The sequence below is a fragment of the Saimiri boliviensis genome, chromosome 6, assembly GCF_048565385.1.
Source record: "Saimiri boliviensis isolate mSaiBol1 chromosome 6, mSaiBol1.pri, whole genome shotgun sequence".
Classification (NCBI taxonomy): domain Eukaryota; kingdom Metazoa; phylum Chordata; class Mammalia; order Primates; family Cebidae; genus Saimiri; species Saimiri boliviensis.
The window spans coordinates 84,771,948-84,795,250 of NC_133454.1; the positions used below are offsets into that span (position 1 = coordinate 84,771,948).

General features: G+C 40.8%; 1 protein-coding gene across 3 annotated transcripts in view; it reads left to right on the top strand.

The window, feature by feature from the left end:
- The window catches only part of INSC (INSC spindle orientation adaptor protein), a 128,270-nt gene that overhangs the window by 13,845 nt on the left and 91,122 nt on the right, over nucleotides 1-23,303 (top strand). For 2 of the 3 annotated variants that reach the window (XM_003919869.3, XM_003919870.3), the window contains exon 2: nucleotides 22,451-22,551. In XM_003919869.3, coding sequence (XP_003919918.1) covers nucleotides 22,451-22,551 — 101 coding nt within the window. Of the gene's footprint in view, nucleotides 1-22,256; nucleotides 22,552-23,303 lie in introns of those variants that run through there. The other variant, XM_074401135.1, reaches the window with a different exon arrangement.

Consider the following 23,303-nt stretch of genomic DNA (forward strand, 5'->3'; position numbering starts at 1 on the left):
AACAAACCCTGCGTGTCTCCTATACCTCGAAGCCACCTTTGAGCAAAGAATGCAGAGCAGTCTGGGTTCTAGGAAGAGCAAGCTGGAGAAAAAAGTCCGGGTCTGGGCTCTGGCTGTGAATGACTCTTTTAGAAGCCTCTGGGGTCATTGGATTGTAGGAACATTAGATTCAGAGCAGGAGCTCATCTAATTCAGCCCTCTACTTTTATAGATGGGAAACTGGAGGCCTAGAGAAGGGGCATACATTGTCTAAGGCACTATAGAGCACTTGTTTCAGAGAAAGGTCAAGCATGTCATTAAACTCATGCTGGAGGAATTTCTGTTTTATTTAATTATTCATTCACATATCTTTTTCAATGGAAAAGAAAATTCTAAGAAGAAAATTGTTTTCTTCATCTCCTCTGTCATCTAGCTGGGGCTTGATACAGAGCAGATGCTCTGCCTGACCCCCAGGACCACACTGTCTTCCCCTCTTGATCCAGACCAAAGCAGGGTGTTAGCCTGGCCTTAGAGCTGGCCAGATGTGGAATCAGAAAGCGCAGCCTGTGGATGGAGAGAGAGCCTGACTCTGGACCCTTTATGCATTCGTGAAGCTTGGACTGTGGTCAGTTTCTATCTCAGTTATGTGTACAGCCCTTGCTGACATCTCACTGGTGGCCATGATCATGGCTGCTGTCATGAAGGGGCCTGCTGAGAGAGAGGGGAAGGAGGTTTGTTTGTGGTGAGGGGATGTCTTGTGCCTGAGGCCACTGCAAGAGGAGAAAGCCCTTTCCCAGCTGGAGGAAGAGTAACCCACATGGAGATTAACAGCCTCAGATGGGCACCTGAGATACATATTTGGGCCCGAAGGCCAGTGCTTGGTCTGGCCTGAGGCCGGGGCCTGCAGGGACTTCACCAAACTCAACTGTTTGTTGTCCCACTGTCCTAAGGAACTGAAAGCCACTTCTTTAAGAACAGCCTCTCTGTGCAGTCTGCAAAAGTCTATGGCTTAACGTCAACAAGATTTCAAACTGAAGTGTCTTTTGATGTACCTCCATTCCTGCATTTAGGATCCTAGAGGGGAGGGCTGAAGCTGGAGATTTCTTGAAGTCAGAGGGATTTGGACCGTAGATACTGCCAACCCAGGCACCAAGGTTTCCATCAGTGCTGGATGGTAATTGGTTCTTAAGATCTTAGTCAGAACCATGTACTGTTTGTCTTGTGCTGTACAGTAGGCAGAGGGTTTCCACATGGGGGAGAGTGAGTTATACTTGTGAGCAAGCTAACTTGTAGGCACAGGAAAATAAGTACTTCCTCACCCTGTTCCATGTTCCTCAGAGAATATCCTGAGGAAGGCAGTGGTGTTTTCTTCAGTTGTGGGGTCATTATGCCCTTCAGGGTAGCAATCATGTATCAAGCAAGGTGGATGGAACTTGGATGGGTGAAACTCTGGAAGGAGGCTGGAAAGAACTTGAATTCTATTGTGGGTTCTACCACAAATTTGCTCTGTAACTTGGACAAGTCATTTACTCTCTCTGGGCCTCCATTTGTTTTTGTGCAAAGTATAGGGTTGAAAAAAAAAACAATTTCTGAGAGCCTATTTTGTATAACATCCCAGATTTCTTGTTTACGTTATGGCAAAAGGAAATGATTATTCAAAAGTCAAATGTAGTTCTACTTGATCCTGTCTTCCAGATTTCTATCCCAACCAAGGGCTGATTTTTCATTTTGCCTGAATAATACCTTTCACTGCTTTTGGTCTTTTAAGAGATTTATTAAATTTTTTCCACAGACAATATTGCATCACAAAATCTCCCCTATATTCCTGGAATCATATGGGGATATGAAGCAATGCCATAATATCATATCCATTATTATATCTTAATTTTTACAACAAATGTGCCAGGTAATGAAATATTATCCCCAGTTTGCATAGGAGAAAAGAGGCTTAGAGAAGTTAAATAACTTGACTAAGGTTATGCAGTTAGTTACGGGCAGAGCTGGGGCTAGGCTGAAGGTTTCTTGGCTGCTAGTCTGTGTTTGAATGTGTCACTTTTTGGACTTGGGAAGGGGCGTGATAAGGACTGCATGGGATAAGAGTTGTGGGATTCACCAGGTGACAGAATTATCAGGATGACAGCACCTGCTACGACATACCTGTACCGTGTAAGGTTGAAATGTTCTTAGCCTGGGGCAGCCCCCACCCATCTGAACCCAGAGGTGAGGGGCTAGGCTGGCTGGCCCCTGTGCCAGGTGTTGCAAATATCACGGCTACAGAAAACCCTCTTTGGCAGCTTTTACTGATGATTTAGCCTTGCTGTCTGCTGTGTTAGCAGGGTGGTGGGTATCTGGTCAGTGCTTCTCAGTTAACCTTCCTCATTTTAGAAGCCTTTTCATCTGCTTGGTCCTAGAGCTAGGCTGGCTCTTTCTGGCTGCAGAAAGGGGCTTTTAAAGTACCCATCTTAGTTTATTTTTCTCTGGACCAATCCAACCAGATATTTACTTGGGGCAAGAGGGAGCCTCAAGGATAGAAGTATGTGAGCAAGAAAGAGCTCTCCCCCACATACCAGTCAAGAACGACTGGACATCACTTGCGTCGCCAGCCCCATTTCACTTTCTATCCACTTTCTAATTGTAATTTGGGGTGTGTGTGTGTGTGTGTGTGTGTGTGTGTGTGTTTGCGTGTGTGTGTGTGAACTCTGAATAGGTTGCACTCCATCTTCCCCTCTTCACTCATTTATCAAGTTTCCATATTTACTTGGGTCTATTCAGGGGCTTGCCATTCTGTTCTCTATGTTTATTCCAATTCCAGGGTCAATATCCCACTGTACTTATTAGTTTTTAAAAAGTCTTATTAACTGGGAGGAAAAGTCTCTCCAATTTTTTTTTTTTTTTTTTTTTTTCAGAAATATCTTGGCTACACATTTCAGATTCAACTGGTCAAGTTCTAGAATAAAAATCCTATAGTGAGTTGATTGGAATTGAACTGAATCTTTAGAGCAGTTCATGGTGAATTAACATTTCCCCATCATATATATGATATTTCATATGCATGAACTGTCTAGCAATTTATCTTGGCCTTCCTTAATATCATTGAAAAATGTTTTACAATGTTCTCAAGGAGGGACTTGCACATGTTAAGGTTCATTTCTGTGGCCCTTTTACATATTTTTGTTGCTTTATTAATGACCTGTCTTCTAAATTTTACCCCGTTTGTGCTGGTGTCTAGAACTACACTTGACTTTTGAATATTCATTTGACTAACTCTCTAAGATCTTATATAAATTAAAATAATATTTTTATAGAAACTCTTGAATTTTCTACATAGACAATGAGGATTAATTGCTAGTTCATATTTGTCATAAGAATCAGGGAAGGGTACTGTGTCTGCAAAGACACAGAGCCGTGGACTGGAGGTCTGTGTCTGGTGGACCCAGGCCTGTGTTGGGGTGGCTGGATGAACACAGCAGAGGCCAGCTTCAGACTTCTCACATCTGCACAGGCAGATGTGGCTCCCTGTGGAAAGCCATATCAGCTGCAAATAATGACAGTTTTGTTTCTTCCCATTCTAATACATTTTCTTTCTTTCTACACTAGCTAAGATCTCTAGCACAGTAATAAGTAGAAATTGTTAAGAGCTGGGCATCTTTATTTTGTTTCTGATCTCATAGGAAATGCTTTCATTCAACATGTCATCAAGTGTATTTTTTGTGGTATATATTTTTTTTCTTGGTAGATGCCCTATAATCAGTTTAAGGATGTCTCTTCTATTTCTAGTTTGCTAAAATATTTTATGAATAGCTGTTGAATTGTATCAAATTATTCTTCTTCATCTGTTGAGATATCATTAAGTTTTTTCCTTCTTTATGTGATGAGTTTCATTGATGTATTTTCTAATGTTAAAATAACCATGTATTTTTAGGCTAGATCCAACTTGTCCATGATATACAATCTTTTTCATATCTAGCTGGATTTTCCTTGCTAATATTTGTTTAATATATTTTCATTTATGGCTCTGAGATTGGCCCATGTATTTCCTTTCTTGTGTTTCTTGTTCAGTTTCAGTATCAAAGTTATTTCTGCCTTATACAATCAACTGAAGTATGTTTTCTCTTTTCCTATTCTGTGGAAGAGTTTGGTTATTTTTCCTTTGAATGATATAAACTTACGCATCTCTGGGCTTGGTGTTTTCCTTATGGGAAGATTTTAAACTACTGATGAATTCTTTCAGTGGTTATGGATCCATTTTTTCTTGAATCAATTTTGGTAAATTATATTTTTCTAGGAATATATCTAGCTTATTTATGTTTTCAATGATATTGCATAATATTCTCTTATCTTTGCTGCATCTGAAGAAATAAACCTCTTTTATTGCTAACATTATTTGTTTTCTCTTTTATCTGATTTTTTTCCCAATCTTGCCAGAAGTTTCTCTATTTTATTTATGAAAACATAAATAAAATAGACAAACTTTACTCATTTGTTTGTGTTTATGTTTTATTTTGTATTTTGATTTGTGTTTTATTTAATGTTTGTTCCTCTCTTAATTATTTTCCTTCTGATACTTTCTTTGGAATTACTTTCCTCTTCCTTTTAAAGTTTCTCATGTTGGAGAGCATTATGTTGGAGAAATTGGAGATTCTTTGAATTTTCACATTTGTTTTCTACTTTAAGTATTTAAGTCTATAATTTTTGTTTTTCTATTTTATCTATATACTACATGATTTTTATATGTGTATTTTCATAATCATTCAGATTCATTTTCTAATTTCTGCTGTAATTTTTTATTTGACTTATGGCTTGTGTGTTTAAAAATATCCAAATGTTTAGGGTATTTATGTTGGTGTAGAGATTGCAACCCCAATGTCAATTTTTTGCAATTTGTTGAGGCTCACTTTAAGGTCTAGAAAGTATTTGAATGAAAAAAAAAAAAAAAAAAGAATGATTCATGAGTGCTTGAAAAGAAAGGGTATCCTGGGTGTTCTATTAATGAGCATTAAATCTAACTTTAATGTGCCATTCAAATATTCTATATCCTTACTGTTAATTCTCCTGCTTGATCTATCAATTAATGACAGAATTGTGTTGAAATGTATGTGATTTAAGACTAGTTCATTTCTCCTTGAAGTTTTATCAATTTTACTTTGCACATCTTAAGACTATGCTATTAGGTATATCCTCATTACTATATTTTCTTAACAGGCTGAACTTTTAATTTTTATGTAGTGAATCTCTTCATTGCCTTAAAACTTGTTTTACATCAGGTTTCTTTAGGTAAGTATTTTTATGGTATATCTTTTGTGGCCTTTAACTTTAAGCTATTTTATGTCTTTTTGTTTTAGGGCTATTTCTTGTAGCTAGCACACAGTATGCACAACTTCCAGTTCTTTCCATGTAATGTACCCTTAATAATCTCTGCTTATATCTAGGTAGTTTAGCTAATTTCCCCTTAATGTGATTACTACTATACATTGATACTCCCCTCTACTCATTTATTTTTCTTCCTCTATATAATTGGAGGGAATTGTCTCTTTCTCTGTGTCTGTTCTTTTAGTTAATTACTTTAGATATCATAGCATTAATAATAACCTAAAAAGCCTAAACTTAATTTACATCTCTGTTTTTCTTCCCCCAAAATAGAACCTTGGAGCACTTTAAACAACTTTAGTCATATTCTTCTGAATTATATACAATATTTTAGATTTAACTATTCTTACCTTAAAAATTTGGGATTATAATTTTTTTTTTTTTTTTTTTTTTTTTTTTTTTTTTTTTGAGACAGGGTCTTGCTCTGTTGCCCAAGCTGGCATGCAGTGGTACAATCACAGCTCACTGCAGCCTCAACCTCCTGGGCTCAGATGATTCTCCCACCTCAGCCTCCTGAGTAGCTGAAAACACAGATAGGAGTTACTGCACTCGGCTAACTTTTAAAATTTTTGCAGAGATGGGGGCTGGACTATGTTGCCCAGGCTTGTCTCGAACTCTTGGGCTTAAGTGATTCTCCTGCCTCAGCTTCCCTAAGTACTGGAATTAGAGGCATGAGTCACCATGCCTGGCCCTGTAATTGTTACTTAGTCAAAGTCTCTTTGGATTTACCCATAGCTTCAAACAAGTTTGCTCATCATTCTTTTTGTATCTCAAACCTTCCACATGACATTACATTCTTTCGGCCTGAAGCAAATCTTTCAGAATTTCCTTTAGTGTGAAATTTTTGATTGTCTGAGAATGCTTATATTTCAAACTTATTCTTCAAAGATAATTTCTATGGATATAGAATTTTGTGACAATTATTTTCTGGCATAATATATTTTCCTGTTGTCTGCTGACTTTCATCATTGTTGTTAAATGGTCATCTGTCAATATAGTTTCCTTTTTTCTTTGATTGCTTTCAAAATCTTCTCTGTTTGGTGCTCATTAATCTGATGAGTTGTTTAGGGTATGTATGTATATATTTTCTACTTATCCTGCTGGGGATTCATTAGGAATTCTTAATTTGAAAGTTGTTTTGTCTTTCAAAAAATCCAGGAAACTTTTCAGCCACTGTTTCTTTAAATATCACTGTTTTCCCCATTCTCTCTCTCATCTTTCTTTGCAATATGATGAAATACTTGTTAGATCCCATCACTTTATGTTTCTTAGCTTTAGTTTTCTCATATTTTTTCTCTCTTAGTTTCTCTGGACTGCATCTCAGTTAATTTCTTTTGTTCTATCTTTTGATATGCTAATCCATTTTTTATCTGTGATTAATCTATCCAATGAGATTTTCATTTTAATTACTGTATTTTGATGTAGAAAAGTTGTATTTGGTTCTTTCTCAAATTTTCTTGTCCATATTTTATAGCCTTTGTTCTTTGAAAATGTTTCCATCACTCTCTTTTATTTCTTGAAACTAAATTCTCTAATTGAGTCCCCTGTTTCCCTAACAGATGATGTAAATTCAGGCCACAAGCCTACGTGAGGCCCATATTCTGGGCATTAGTTCTCAGCTTTCATTGTTGACAATTTTGATTTAGAAGGCTTATTTCCAATTTACCATTATACTGAGTTTCTGGTTTTCTGGACCCCTATTTGATTCCCCCACTTGGGAAGTTCCTAGGCTTTATCATATGTCTCCTTTCACTATACACATAGGAAACAAGTCCAGAGAATACAACATTCAACAGATGTTCTCAGGGAAAAAAACAAAACAAAACAAAAAAACCATAAAACTAAAAAAACTTCCCTTCAACTCTTGCTTAGATTTCCTGGTTCTGCTTTTGCTTTACTTTTGGCCTCTCCAGATTTCTTACACTTTTGCCAGCTCAATAATATATTTTAAAAACATTAAAAGGATCATTATTCATCCTTTAAAATTGTTATTATGGAGAAGTATTTAAAGTATCTGGGCTACTATATTGCTGGAGATAAAAATCTTATATGCGTTTTCTATATAAGGAGAAGGATTAATTGTCCATTAAAAATCAGATGCTAAAAATAGTGGCTTGGTATGCCTCTCTAAAAGATAAGGTAGAGCCTTCACCCTCACTCAGCATGTTAGCTGTGTACCTTAGCAAATTGTTGAACCTCTCCGGGTCACCTTTTCTACATTTTAAAATGGGGATGGTGGTAGTACTTATTATTTTGGATATTTGGAAGAATACATGAAGTTATTTATATAAGACACTTAGAAGAATTCTTGGCACATAGTCAAGTGCCTAATACCATATTTCACTGGATTTAAGATGCTATATATTGTAAGATCCCTGTTACTTCATGAAAAAGAAAATATGGTTCCAATTAAACAATGACACAATGCCAAGATGCCATTGACTGAAATATACATCCCAATTTTGGTTGTTGAAATATGAAAAAAATATATCTTAGAATGACCTGACTATAGTAAACTTTAGCTATTATTATGAATGGATGCATATAAGCAAAAAAGGCAGTGGTTGAGAAACAAAATCTTAGTCTCAGAACTGACAGGACTTAATTGTTCATAGGTATTTATTCCATCTCACCCTGATCTCATTACTTCTGGACTCTGGCTGTATTGTGCATAAGTTAACTTCTGTGTCCAGATGGCTGATTGTCATTAGACAAACAAAATATCCCACCATCTTCTCCAAGACTGAGGAAGAAGGGAAAAGGACCCCATGTGTATTAAACAACTTCCATATGTGTAGCACACTCACAGGTGCCTTATATATAGCATTTACTTTAGTTCTCACAATTAGTCTTTTTAATTAAGACCAGTTGCTACAAATAATGCCACCCCACCATATTAGTGGTTTAACATATTATGTTGATTTCTTGCTTACCCCACATATTGACGTGGATTAGGTGGCTCTACTCCAAGCTGTGATTCAAGTCTCAGATTCTTCCTTTTTTTTTTTTTTTTTGCTTTGCCATATTGTGGCTTTCAGGTTGCTTTGGCATCACTCAACACAGGTAGAAAGGGGAAGAGAGGGGGAGCATCAAAAAGGTACACCTTCTATTGTAATATAGTTTAAAATTCTTTAAGACCTTACTGCTTTCTTTATTCCTAGGTAACATATTTGGAGGGAGAAATTAGTGTAAGTTAGGGTGTTTGAAGAGACTTGCCAGATAAAGTTGGATTAGAGATGAGTCCTGAAGCATTGGAATTACTTGGAGATAGAAAAGAGAATTGAGGGATTTCAGTTAGGATGTGCTGTGGTACCATGACCAATGCATAGAATTGTGGAAGTGCAAGATGTTTTTGGAGCACCATAGAACACTCTGTTGGTAGAAAGATTAACATTTATTGAGCTCCTACTCTGTGCTAGACATTGCAAAGCACTAGATCTAAACAAGTCTTGATAAAACAGTATTCTGCAAATGGGTTGTTTTTCATGTTTGATCCATTCCGAGCCCCAGATAAATGTGGATCATGTGGTCCATGTACCTTACACCCTGTTTCCCAACATAAAGGATTCTTTAACTGAGGGTGTTATGACAATGACAGCAGAATTTGTTGAGAATGATTGTGTCGTGCTCACACTCTGGGATATTCTGTTATATGCAGTGGTTCTGGAATAGGTGATGGTTCTGTCTTTTGTCCCGTTGTGTTAATGAGCTAGTAAGAACTCTTCTTCCTTGTGGCCGAGTCAAGGTTCTGGTTCAGTCTGAATTCTCCTTTGAATGTTCCATAGTACTTTGATCACATAGGATGTGAGATGAGATATTAATTGTTTTTTCTGGGTCAATTTTACTCATCACAGAAAATGTCTTAGTGTTTTTGTCTGTGTTTATTCAAAACATGGTTTCTTTCTTAGTCCATTTTGTGCAGCTATAACAGAGTGTATAACAGAATGGCACAGACTGGCTAGTTTATAATGAATAGAAATTTGTTGGCTTACAGTTCAGGAGGCTGAGAAGTCCAATATCAAGATGTCCACAGGTTTGGTATCTAGTGAAGCCATTCTATTCTTCCATGATGATGGCCTGCGTGTTGTACTCTCTGGGGGAAGGAAGACTGGATGCTCACATGGCAGAAGCAGAGGCCCAAGAAAGTGAATCCACTTCTGTAAGGCCATTTTCTAATGGCATTCATTCATTCATGAGGCCTCTGTTCTCATGACTTAAAGGCATACCTTGGAGCTTTTGCACATTCAGTCCCAGACCACTGTAATAAAGCCAATATTAAAATAAAGAGAGCCACACAAATTATTAGGTTTCCCACTGCATATAAAAGTTATGTTTATACTGTACTGTAGTATATTAAATGTGAAATAAAATATCTGTGTCTAAAGACAATGTACATATATAATTAAAAATACCTTATTGCTAAAATGCTAATGATCATCTGAAGCTTCAGCAAGTCATATCTTTTTGCTAATGGAGAGTCTTGCCTTGATGTTGATGTCTGCTGACTAATCAGGATAGTGGTTGCTTAAGGTTGGGGGTTGCTGTGGCAATTTCTTAAAATAAGAAAACAGTAAAGTTTGCCACATCAATTCACTCTTCTTTTCATGAAGATAGCATTTTACCCATAGTAAAACTTTTTGTAAAATTGGAGTTAATTCTTTCAAACAAACCCTGTAACTGCTTTATTAACTAAGTTTATATTACGTTCTAAATATTGTCTCTTCAATAGAGTAGATTATATCTCAAGAAACTTCTTCCTTTGCTCATCCACAGCTGTTTAGTTTTGTCATGAGGTTGTGGCAATTTAGTCACATCTTCAGACTCCACATCTAATTCTAGTTTTCTTGCTATTTTTAACCACATCTGCAGTTATTTCCACCACTGAAGTTTTGAACCTCTCAAAGTCACCCATGATGATTGGAATCAACTTCTTCCAAATTCCTGTTAATGTTGATATTTTGACCTCCTCCCATGAATCATGAATGTTCTTAATGACATCTAGAATGGTAACTGCTTTCTAAAAGGGTTTCAATTTATTACGCCCAAATCCATTAGAGGAATCACTATCTATGGCAGCTACAGCCTTACAAAATGTGTTTCTTAAATAATAAGACTTGAAAGTCAAAGTTACTCCTTGATTCATGGGCTGCAGAATGGATGTTAGCAGGTGTGAAAACATTAATCTCTTTTCACATCTCCATCAAAGCTTTTGACAACCAGGTGTATCATCAATGAGCAATAATATTTTGAAAGGAATATTTTTATGTGAGTGGTAGGTCTCGACAGTGAGCTTAAAATAGTAAACCATGCTATAAACAGATGTGCTGTCATCTAGGCTTTGATGTTACATTTACAGAGAATAGGCGGAATAGATTTTGCATAATTTTTAAAGGCCCTAGGATTTTTGGAATGGTAAATGAGCATTGGCTTCAACTTAAAGTCACCAGGTGCATTAGTCCCTAACAAGAGAATCAGCCTGGAAATTTTGAAACCAGGCTTTGATTTCTCCTCTCTAGCTATGAAAGTCATAGATGGCATTTTCTTCAAATATAAGGCTGTTTTGTCTCCATTGAAAATCTGTTGAGTGTAGCCACCTTCATCAATAATTTTAGCTAGATCTTCTGGATAACTTGCTGGACTTTTCTTTAGCACTTGCTACTTTACCTTGAACTTTGATATTATGGAGATGGCTTCTTTCCTTAAACCTCATGAACCAACCTCTGCTAGCTTCCAACTTTTCTCCTATAGTTTTCTCACCTCTCTTAGACTTAATAGAATGAAAAGAGTTAGGACCTTGCTCAGATTAGGCTTTGGTTTAAGGGAATGTTGTGGCTGGTTTTCTATCCAGACCACTCAAACTTTCTCCATATCAGAATAGGCTGTCTTGCTTTTTTAGCATTTGTGTGTTCACTGGAGTAACATTTTTAATTTCCTTTAAGAACTTTTCCTTTGCATTAACAATTTGCCTAACTGTTTGGCGCAAGAATCCTAGCTTTTGGCCTTTCTGGGCTTTTGATGTGCTGTCCTCACTGAACTTACTCATTTCTAGCTTTTGATTTAAAGTGAAAGATGTGTGACTCTTCTTTTCACTTGAACATTTAAAGGGCATTGTAGGGTTAGCAATTGGCCAAATTTTAATACTGTTGTGTCTCAGGGAACAGGGAGCCCAGAGGAGCAGGAGAACGACAGAGGAATGGCAGGTTGGTGAAGCAGTCAGAACACATATAAAACTTATTGGTTAAGTTTGCCATCTTATGGGGGTGCAGTTTGTGACCCCCCCAAAACAATTACAATAGTAACATCAAAGATCACTTATCACAGATCACCACAGCAGATATAATAGTAGTGAAAAATTGGAAATATTGTGAGAGATTACTAAGGTGAGACAGAGACATGAAGTCAGCACATGCTATTGGAAAACTGGCACTGATAGATTTGCTTGATGCAGGTTTGTCCCAGACCTTCAATTTGTAAAAAGGAAAAGAAAAAAGCAGTGTCTGCAAAGCACAATCGAGTGAAGTGCCCCAACTCCCAACACTGCCACACTGGGGATTAGGTTTCAACCTCTGAACTTTGGAGGGGGAGACACTGAACCATAGCAGTCTCTATGTGCTGGGTTTCAAATCATATATCTTCTGTAGGACGCTTTGCTTCTTTCCAACATATTTAATATATTTTGCTTTTTAATTCTCTCTAGTGGAAAGTAGCTCTTTGGATCTGAAGTCTGGATAGGAAATGGATCCTTCATTGGTCACAAAGATGAATATCATAAAACTTCTTACGGAGTACAATCAACTAGCCTGCTGGGTCAAAGTAGCTTCTGGTATTATTCTTTCACTTTTTCTGAAATATCATGCCGCCTACATCATCTTGTATGATTTTGACCACAACCCTGACAACAGGTTTTATTTCCATTTTACAGATATAGAAGCTGAAGGTCAGAGAAGCCTAGTAATGGGCAAAACGGGGTTTGGAATTCCAACTATAAACTTTCGGATTTTTGAGACCTCACTAGGCTACCTACCAAATGTTATTGACCAAACTCCAATTTGGAGGATTTGAGGAAGAAATAAAATCAGAGAAGATTAGATTATCATGGTTGTTGATGCAATGCTGTCATTTGTTCAAGGCTTTAGAATTCAGAGAAAATCGTATTTGTGAAACTATAAGATTGTACAATTCTCTCTCCTATTTCACTTTCCCAAGGGTATGCAGACCCCTTCAACCTGGGTCCTCATCATGACTCAGAGGGAAATAGCTTGCTCAGTATGCCCTTTGAGTATGATTTATGAAACAGGATGTATCCAAATTTTCACCACGTTGGAGCTATTCAATTTTCTCTAATGGCCTTTATCTGAGAGTTATGTCTATTCATGGCAGTCACAACCAGTAAGTCATTAGCTTAAAGTATGCTGATTGTTAATTTTAGCACCCTGGGCCCTGGGCCCAGTGGGAGAGGTCTCTCACTTTTGCAAATCAAAGCTAAGGAACATTTGAGCAGTTGGCAAACATTCACATCAAGAAGAGTTAGAAAGTAAGAAGGAATAATTTAAAAGTTAGAGTAAAAAGCAGTGGAATAGTTGGAGCTGAGGAGACAGCAGGATAGCTTTTTTCTGACTGCCTCCCTACTGCTAGGAACTGTCCTCACCAGAAGAGAGGTAGAACCAATCTTTAGATCAACACCTACTGTGTGCCAGGCACTTCACATATGTGTGCTCACTAATGTGCCTGGCATTCTTATTTTATCCTTATGATAGATCCCATTTTATTGACAAAAAACCTAATGCTCAAGGTCACACAGCTAATGGAGCTAATGGAGCTCATATATGAACCTGGGCAGTTGATTCCTGAATCTGTATTCTTAACCAACAGAGCTATGGATGGGGGTGGCTCAAAGGGCCAACCAAGCCTCCCTTGGAGCTACATTTTACCTAAGATCTTGAGATCTGGGCACCAGATTCTCACTTTTGACCATTATAAAATTGTCAGCTCAGAGCCAGCTCCCAGAATGCCAGCAACTGCAGCTTCCTTGTGTGGCTTAGGGTTGGAAGCTCCTCTGATGAGTAATTGGGCTGTCAGAGCCCCAGAGCCAGAAGACCCCACCCTGAGACACAAGGTAAGTAAGGGCAGCCATGGCTTTCCTGATTCTAGGAACCTGAGCTTTCCTCCAAGAGGACCACATAAGCTTCTTTAGGGGAGGCTGCTTGGACAAGATGGAGGTATCTAGAGAGTATGTAGTCATATAAACCAGGTGCTGGCACACACTGGCTTCAGTGAGGACACCTTGACACTGAGCTCCTCTCTCTCTGGCCCTGGGGACTAATGGGCATTTCTGAGTTAACTTGCCTGTCCCATTCCATGGCTGAGCTGAATCTGAATAGGATTCATGAATTTCCCTGCCCACTCTCTATTTCCTTGTACTTGATAACCACAGCAAACTTCTCCATTTACAGATGGAGAACTAAGTCTCCATGAACTTCCTATGGTAAACCATTCTGAGGCCCTGGTGGGTCTCTTTGCTCCAATCATTTGGATTTCCCATGGTGGGAATGAGGAAGCCTGTGTGCATGTCCCAGGTTGTGACCTCAGGCAGTGTCTTTTTCTTTCTTTCTTCCTTTCTTCCCTTTCCCTTTCCCTACACTTCCCTTCCCTTTTTTCTTGAGGCAGGATCTTGCTCAGGCAAGACAGTGGCATGATCATAGGTCACTGTAACCTTGAATTCCTGAGTTCACACAGTCCCCTCACCTCAACCTCCCCGGTAGCTGGGATGCAGGCATGCACAACCATGTCACATCTAATTTTTCTATATTTTTTATAGAGATGGGGGTTTGCTATGTAGCCCAGGCTGGTCTCAAACTTCTCGCCTCAAGTGATCCTCTTGCTTCAGCCTTTCAAAAGTGCTGGGATTGCAGGTGTGAACCACTGCACCCAGCCTCTCTTTTTCTTCTGAACATGTCTCTCCATTGCCCATGTTAACCCATCTGTGCTTCTGGCTCCTCATCTGAAAAATGGAGATAACAATAGTAACCTACCTCATTGGGTTATTTTGAGGACTAAATATAAAGCATTTAGAACAGGTCTTTATACATAGTAAGTACCCAATACATGTTTCTCCCTGTCTGCCTCCTATTCCTCCTCCTCCTCCTCATTATTATTACAAGGGGGTAATCTCTATGGCCCCCCTGCTAGTTCTCATACTCTGAGAGTATGATGTGAGCTTCTCCAAGAAGGCTGCTTGGACATTGGCTGGGATCTGTAGTCTTAGCTCTGTCAAGTTTATGGGTATATTTGTGTAGATGAGGTTCCTATTGCCTTCAAAGTGAGGCCTAAAAGGTAGATGTATCCAATTAATCAGGTGGAGGCTTGGGACCTTATCTGTGCTTTGTTGAAACTTTATTGGCTCCAGAATTGAGGGGCAGAACAAAGGTCTAGGTGGGGCCCCCTCTACTTGATGCAAGTCGTTCTGGGCTGTCCAGCCAGGGTCTCAGGTCCTGGAGAAGATTCAGCCAGCTCTGTGAGTCCTGAGGTCTGTTCTGCCTACTTGTTGGGCTCTGTTGCCTGACAGCTGTGAGGGGCTATTGGGGCTTCCTCCAGGGAGCTAGAGCTGTCTATATTTCATGAGGCTTAGTTCATTCAGCAGGGCTAGGTGGCAGCTTGCTTGGTTTCTTGTGCCTCCCCTGGGAACCAGGGCTTTTAAAGTATCTGATTGCCATAGGATGCCAGCCACCTCAGCTAGCAATATCTCCAATGATTATTGCCACCCTTGCACAGGTCACATAGAGGTTCAGAGGGGGGTGGGGAGGGAGATGTGTTGTGATTACCTGCCAGAGATCTTTGTAGCCCTTTTCTTCACTCCTGGGTCCCTACGTCTCCACCCCTAGGGCTTTAGTGCTCCTACTGAAAGCTTACACCTGCCTCTTAAATTAACCCTTGTTCCTGGTCTTACTTTCTGGAGTTCATCCACTCCACTGGTTACCATGAGGACTGAAATTCCACTCTGATCATTTCACTCCTATGCTCAAACACGTTTGAAGACTCCCTATCACCCACAGGACAGAGACTAAATAATCAATTTCTTTCATGGTCTGGGCCATAGAAGCACCGTCCCTACAGCCTCCTGAGAGAGATCTGGGTCCCCGAATACTTTCTACATTTTCTGGTCTCCTTGCCAAGGTTCACACTGCTCTTGGCTCTGAATGCCCTTGTCCCATCTTCACCTGGCAAAATCCCTCCCTGCATTTGAGGCCCAGTTCATATGTGACCTTCTCTAAGGTGAAGAAGTCTGCTGTATTTCCCTAGCTGAAAGTGACCACTCCTTTTTCTGCATTCCCATACTACTAAGATAATTTCTTATAAACTCCACCACCAGGCCAAAGTGCTGTAGCCTTCTTGAAACACTTGCAGCTCCATAATCTCACCACGTTTAGGATTCTGTGTCAAATCCTCTTCCTTGTGCCCTGCACACTCTTCCTTTTAGCCTCCTTTCCTTCCTCTGCTTTTTCTACATTCTTCTTTCAAGTTTCAGTGTTAGAGTGATGCCCTGAGAAACTTCCCATGACCCCTACTCACCACCTTCCATTCTGACCTCGTACTACTTAACAGCTTGCTTGCCCCACTTGACGGGATGGTGACAGTCCCTTGATTACCTGTCATTGCAGTTTTCACACAACATTGTGACTGTCCACCGATCCATCTGTCTGTCCTATGTGAGAACTTGATGAACACAGAGCTGGAGGGAGGCTGCCCAGCTGGGTACAACCAGACAGTGAGGACTGCAAGAACTCAGGAGGGACGGGTGGCTTTGTCTCCGTGGATGTTAGGATGCAGAGCCCTTTCAAGGCACAGTGTGTATGGTATGCAAAGGCTCCTCCTCCCCACCCCACAGTCATCTCACTGAATGCTCATCAGGGCACTGTGAAATAGTTACCATTGTCTCCAGTTTGTCAGGTGGAAGCTGAGGTTCCTTCCACAAGAACTCATCCACTCAGTGAGCAAGTGTCTATTGATTATTATGCACCAAACTGTGCCAGGCACCAGCGGTATGGCAGTGAGCAGTACATTCCTGCTCCCGACCTTCAGGGGAGAAAGACATTAAGCTCTTATCAAGCCCCTAACATTACAGCCCTTAATTATTTAATTATTATTGTGATAAAGTCTATGGAGGAGAAATACTGAGGGGACTAGGGAATCTTATAATAAAGGACGTGACTGAATTCGTGGTCAGGGAAGGCTGCCCTGATGAAGTGACATTTGTTCTGAGCTCTGAATGATAGGAATAACTTGGTAAGAGGAGATAGAGGAAGGTGCTTGGCAAGGGGAGGCATGGCTTGTTGTAGGGATGAACAGCCAGAGTGGCTGCAAGGCTGAGGGACAAGAATGGTGGTTAGACAGGGACAAGATCTTTGTGAGACAAGGAGGCCCTGACAGGGTCTGGTCTTTGTCTAGTAGCAACAGAAAGCCATTGAAGGATTTTAAAAAGTGGGTCGATGTGATTAGATTTGTTCTTGAGATCACCCTGGTGGTTGTGTGGAGAACAGTTTAGAGAGGGGCACACCTGGAAAGGGGCAAGTGATGAAAAGAAGGCCTTGCAGAGGTCCAAGAGAGACATGCCAGTGCCTTTGACCAGGAAGGTGGTTGTGAGATGAAAAAAACATGATGAAGGGAAGGGATATATCCAGGATAAATCTCAGGCAAGACATCCAAATCTAGCCTCTGGGCTCTAAATTCTGTGAATTTTGCACAGACTGGGGAAGGCAGATTGAAGAAAAGCCTACATTGTAGCCCCATGTTAAGGTATAATCTGCATGCCAGATACAGGGGAACTTGATTCTTCTGCAGGTACCACAAGGCCTCAGAAAGAAATCTCTTCTCAAGCTCCTAGCTCTGTGTGCCTGATTGGTGAATCCTAGGTCATGTGCTTCTGTTCTGTGTGCCTGATTGGTGAATCCTAGGTCATGTGCTTCTGTTCTGTGTGCCTGATTGGTGAATCTTAGGTCATGTACTTCTGTTCTGTGTGCCCGATTGGTGGATCTTAGGTAATGTGCTTCTGCTCTGTGTGCCTGATTGATGGCACCTAAGTCATGTACTTTATTCTTGCTGCAAAGGATTCTGGGAAACAAGTGACTGGTTTTTTAAAACTTCTATGTTGGGAGGCAGGTTTCCCCTTCACTAAGACTCATAAGTGAAGGACTAGTTCTCAAATGTAGGAGGTGGGTTCATATCTTAGGGGTCAGAAAGAAAGGTAAATGTTTTATAGATAGGAAGCAGATATGGAGACACTAGAAAAGTCTTTATTTCTTCCCCAGTAAAGAAAGCAGTGCTCTTGAAGGGGCTTTTCAGCTCCAAAAGCAGAGATTCACAACGATGGGTTGACAGGACAGCTCTGTTGCTTCCAGCTCTTTCACTTTCTGAAGTCTTTGAGGAAAAGCCATATCTGCCTGGTGCTGTCCAACTCCTCTTTGACTCGACAGCAGTCTCCTTCCTGTTCTTAGAGCTGCTGCCAAAGCTTGCTACTTTCCACAGTTCTTACTATCCCCTGTTCCTGTCCCTTCCATGTTGACAGCCCTAATGTTGATGGCCCTAATGAGGCTGCAGACTAAGCAATCTTAGTCACACCTTGAGCTATACCTGGATCGGCCCATTAGACAATGGCAGAAACCACCTTTGCCCCTGATTTTAATGGAATAATTTACTGTAAATAGTCTCCATTTCCTTCACAAACCCTGTGTGGTTAGCCAAATAGAGGTGAGCAAAGGCTGCCTCTAATGGGATGTAGGCACAGAAGTGAGCTGTCCAAATGGAGCTGTTATCACAGCAAGCATTAAATTAAATCAGAGACACTCAAGACTTCAAGTCTTTCTTGTAAACTAGCCACTTCTGATGGGAGCTACACAGCCCAGAGGCCTGAAGAAACAAGGCTGCAGGATCCATGGTGGGATTTTCAGTGAATTAGGAAAGACCCTGGGGGAAGTGATGGAGGGATTTTCTCTTCCTTGTTCCTTCCTACATGTGTCCTTTTCACCTCTCTTACTGGGAAAAGCAGCAACTCTGCTCTGAGATACATTTCTTAACTCTTCCTTCCAACAGGAAGGGTACTTCTTTGAGGCTGCTGTGTACTAACCACAATATCAGGGACTTCTGCAAGTATCTCATTTAATCTTCATGATGTTCCTGGGGTATAGTATAACTGAGGAAACCACATTTTCAGTGGGTTGGCAATTTCCCCAAGGTTATGTACTTATCAGGTATAGAGTCAGAATTTGAATCTGTCAGATTCCAAAGTTCATGTTCTTTTTGCAACACCAGTGAGGACGCATAGCACAGGACCAAGGGCTTATCTTGAACTCAGTTTTGGTTTCCTAACATTCTGTGTAGCTTTGGAAGGGGTTTATTTTTCATGTCTCCTCAACAGGGTGAGTCTGACTTAGGGCTGTAGGAGTGGGTAGCCAAAGGGCTTCAGACTGGAGATGGAGTTTTGCAATAGGAGCTTCCCTGAGGACTGCATGCTTTAAACAGGTCTCTGCAGTTTTAACTGGGACTGTGGTCTCCCCTCCTCTGATCCCTTTAGGGTTTATCTCTGTCTATGTGACTTTCACAAAAGTGCCAATAAAAGAGGAACAAAAAAGAAATGTCCCCATTGTATATCCCCCTTTCTTCCCTCCATGTGGCTGCAGTGTTTGCTTTTTTTTTTTTCCTGAGGGCTGTGTCACTGAGGGCTGGCACTAGGTGAAGCTGGAAGATTCACAGTCTGGAGAGTGGGAACAGTAGAAGGTGCTGGTGAGAGGGAATAGTGCTGGGTCCTCTGGGGCTGGGTGTTGCCATTAGGGAGTGGAGTCTTGTTGTCTATTAGCAAAGGCTGAACACAGGCTCTCATGTTCATCTGCTCCAGCACCTCCCCTTCAATCATCAAACCTGGATTCTAGTCTTCTGCCACTTACTAACCTGTGCTTCTCACTGAATTTAAGATGTCTCACCTGTAACAGAGGACGATGATGGCATTAAATGAACTAATACTATATGAAGCATTTAGAACAGTGCCTGGCACATAATACATGTTCAGTAAATATTAGCTATAATTATTATTGTTATCGACACTTTATAAACAATGGCTGGGTTAAACTAGTATTTCCTGTCTTGGCTTCCAGATATTCTTCCTCATCCCTAATGAAAATGAGCTGTGATTCCCCTGATAGCTAATCTGATTCACAACCCAGACTCTTGACCATGCAGGTTATTGGGTCAGAACTGTGCCCCATCCCATATTGAGCAAAATTTGACTTTAGAAATTAAGGAATCTTATCCTTTGGGGGCAAAGAGGTAGCCAATAATGACATAGTCTGTGAATAGGGCAGTGATGCATATGCAATCAGCTGTCCTTAAGGTGACTTCCCAGTCTTTGGGAATACATGAGATCACGTGAAGCAAGGCTTTATGCAGAGGGTAGGCTCCCTCTGCATAACTGCTAGGAAGCTATGGGTAAAAAGTATGAATAAGAGCACCTCACTGGGGTACTTTAAAAAATAAAGATATATTAGGCTTATTACAGTTCCCTCAGCTAAGAGCCCAGAGGCTCCTGAAGGAAAAGAAGTTGATTTTTTTTTTTTTTTTTTTTTGCATGGCTTGTTCCTGCTGTGTTCTGGCTGGCTTCTTGTGCTCACCACTTCTTTCTGAAGAGTTCATCGATTGGTGATCCTGATTGGCTATAGAATTTGTGGTCGTAGAACTGTGTTTCTGGAATCTGCCTCTTAGAATTCAGAACACTTTCTTGCATTCAGGCTTCTCCTCATGGCAACTCTTTTTTCTCTGGGTCCCTCAGAAATGGCTTGAATTAGAGCCAGAGTTTCCTCTAATACCTTATATTATGGTATGTATGCTTCACCTCATCCTACAGAGTTCTATTGGTTCAAACTTCTATGGACCGTGGAATTTCCTTAGTGTCTCCTTGTCTCCTTACCTACATTAGGCTCGAATCTCCATTTCAACATTTTTACTTTGCCTCTTTTATAATCAATGGTGAAGATATGGAAATAAATAAAATCTACTTGCTTACAGCCATCTAATCACATCTTAGCTTTTATCCTGAGAAGCTGATATTTTCCTTTTTTGTTCTTTAGCCAAACATATTGAAAAGGGAACAAATTCTTCATTTTATTGTTTCTAGTTTTTCTTTTGTGCCATCTCTTTTAGCCTACTGGCTCACTAGGTTCCAAAAACATACCTTCTCAGTAATGATAAAAATGATGGAAATAACAATGGTGTAAGCTAATGAACGCTTGTTGAGCCTCTCGCTGTGCTAAGTACGTGACCTGCTGTATTTAATTTTCTGCATCTCCCTTAGCATAGCTGACCACAGAGCTGAGCACATAGCAGACTTATAGGACATAAAAATAATAACAGCTACTATTTATTTAGCTCTTACATCGGCCATATACTTCCACATTCCTAATCTCATGTCATCATTATAGTAGCTCTTTAAAATAGATATTATTATCCTCAGTTACAGATGAAGAGATAAAGCTCAACATCAATATATTAAAAATGTATTCCACTCATTCTTTCAACAGATGTATAGAATGCAGGCTAAGTGCCTAGACCTTGGCTCAGTGCCAGGAGCACATGTGGCGCCTGCCCTCAAGAAGTTCACGGTCTAGTTGGCCCGACAAACAAGGAAACAGGCAACAGCAGCAAGTCTCTGGAATTATCTAGTGCCCTAGTTTATTCTGGGCTCCTACCTCCCCACACTTTTCAGATTGAGCATTTTCTTCTTTCTTCCCAACATTATGAGGGGTGCTTCGTGTTCACCCACATCACTATTAAGTGTTCCTCCTCCATTCTTTTCTATGGGGGCCCTTTGTAATCATGGAGTAAGAGTCTTCTGTTGATGTGCCCAGGCAAAGGTGACAGAATCTGCATGTTCCTCAGGAGGCCTTACTCATGGGCTTGGAGGAGTTGGCAGAGAGAAATGAAATGGAGACAGTGTGTGCAAAAAGGCCTCCAGGAGCACAGCAGGGACAAGTTGAGGGAGAAAAAGACAAACAGGTGGGTAGCTGGTTTTGGTTCAAATGTGAGGCACAGTGGAGCTAGTGCATCCTCAGTGCTGGGATTGAGGGTCCCAAGAACCTGGCTTACTTTTATTCATTAGGATGCTTTTGGCTGTATAGAACAAAAACCCTCACTCAGACTGACTTAAACAAACAAGAGATTTTATTTTCTTAGATAATAAGAAGGCTAGAGCTGAGCTAGACTCCAGCATTAGTTGATTCAGTGGCTTAGTGATCAAGAACCTAGCATTTTTTTCTTGGTGTGCTAACTTTGTTCTTCAGCTAGGGTGTCTCATGATTGTAAGATGGTCTTTAGCAGCAATGAAGTGGATATGCTTCCTTGTTCAAGTCCAACAGGAGAGATACTGTCTCATCTTGTAGCTCTCTGTTGCGAGGGAAAAAAACCACTTTTCTGTTGGGAGAAAAAAATACTTTTCCTAGTAGCAATCCTGTCATGGCTCATTGGCCTAAATTGAGTCACATGCCTATTTCTGAACCAATTACTGGCAATTTGGGTGCAATTACATCATCTGCAGTGGAATGGATTTGAGAAAGCAACCACTATGCCAATAACAGGGTCACATTTTCCAGGACAGACTTAAGCACAATCACAGTGAATAACCCAGTTCTACAGTGGTAATAGCCAGCGAATTAGAATGTAGAATTGCCGGATTTAGCAAGCAATACAGGATGCCTAGTTAAATGTGAATCTCAGGTAAACCATAGATACTTTTTAAGTACAAGTATGTCCTATGGAATACCTGTGAACTGTGTGTCCCAATGTTTGATACGTACCAAAATAAGTCAGGTAAATGTTTGGCAATTGCAATAAGAAAATATTTTAGATATATAAAGTGGGCCAGGGACTTAGAAACAAGATCAAATCTGGGTTCTGCCATACTCATGTGAGGATAGTGGAGTATAAACTGGTTCCAAAGGAGAAGAGGGCTTGGAGGACTTACCTCTTTGCTTGCTTTGGTTCCTTATGGCCTGGGTCTGGGAGAGAAGGTGATTGCACCTCTTCTCTTAGGGCCTCGTTGTGCCACCTGGCCCTCTCTTTTCAGGATCACGACTGCTGCCAGCAGGCCTTGCTGCAGATTGGGATCAATATGATGGCACTGCCTGGAGGTCGCCACCTGGACTCCATCACCCTGCCAGGTCAGCGGTAAGTCCTACAGCTGTCACTCCAGGCCAGGGCTGCCCCATCTGAACCCTGACTGAGGCCCAGCCCCAGCATCCTGAGGCTGCACGCATTTTTCTGGGGAGGAAGCCAAGGACAAGTCTTCCTCCCCAGAAAAATGGGGATGCTATGTTCACTCAGCAAATATGAATGGAACTGGGCCCTGGGACATGGAGAAATCAAGCACATCCCAGTCCCCAGTGAGCTGAAGTCTAATGCTGAGGCCCACCATGAAACAAATAATTGAGTGGAGTGTGGTAGTAAGATGGAGGACCCCAGAGGAGGCTCCTGATCCTGCCTGGCTAGAGGGCTGGAGCCGCTGGGGGTCCTTGGCATTTGTGTAGGCCTTATCTGAGCCTTTTGGAAGGTGTCAGTCTACCCTTGAATGTCTTCTCCTTTGCCCAGAGCACCAAGGAGATAACTGAGCATAGAGTTGATCCTTAGGAAGTACTTGTCGTTCTGAGTTGAACAGTGAGGGAGGGTGGGAAAGGCACATACTGAGCAGAAGGTAAAGCCTGGATGATGAGGTGAGAGGGGCTTGAAAACATCTTGTCTGAAGAAGGAGACACTTGGGGCCACCAGAGGTGCCTGCACACAGCTGGAAGATGTGGCAAAGCAGGTGCAGGTTTGATGTGGCTGGTCCTGGAGCCTCAACCTGAACCAGTGTTGGAAGTGCCAGGGTGCTAGAGCTTTGCTGACCAACAGTCCCAGTTGGCCAGGGCCTGTACTGATTTGGG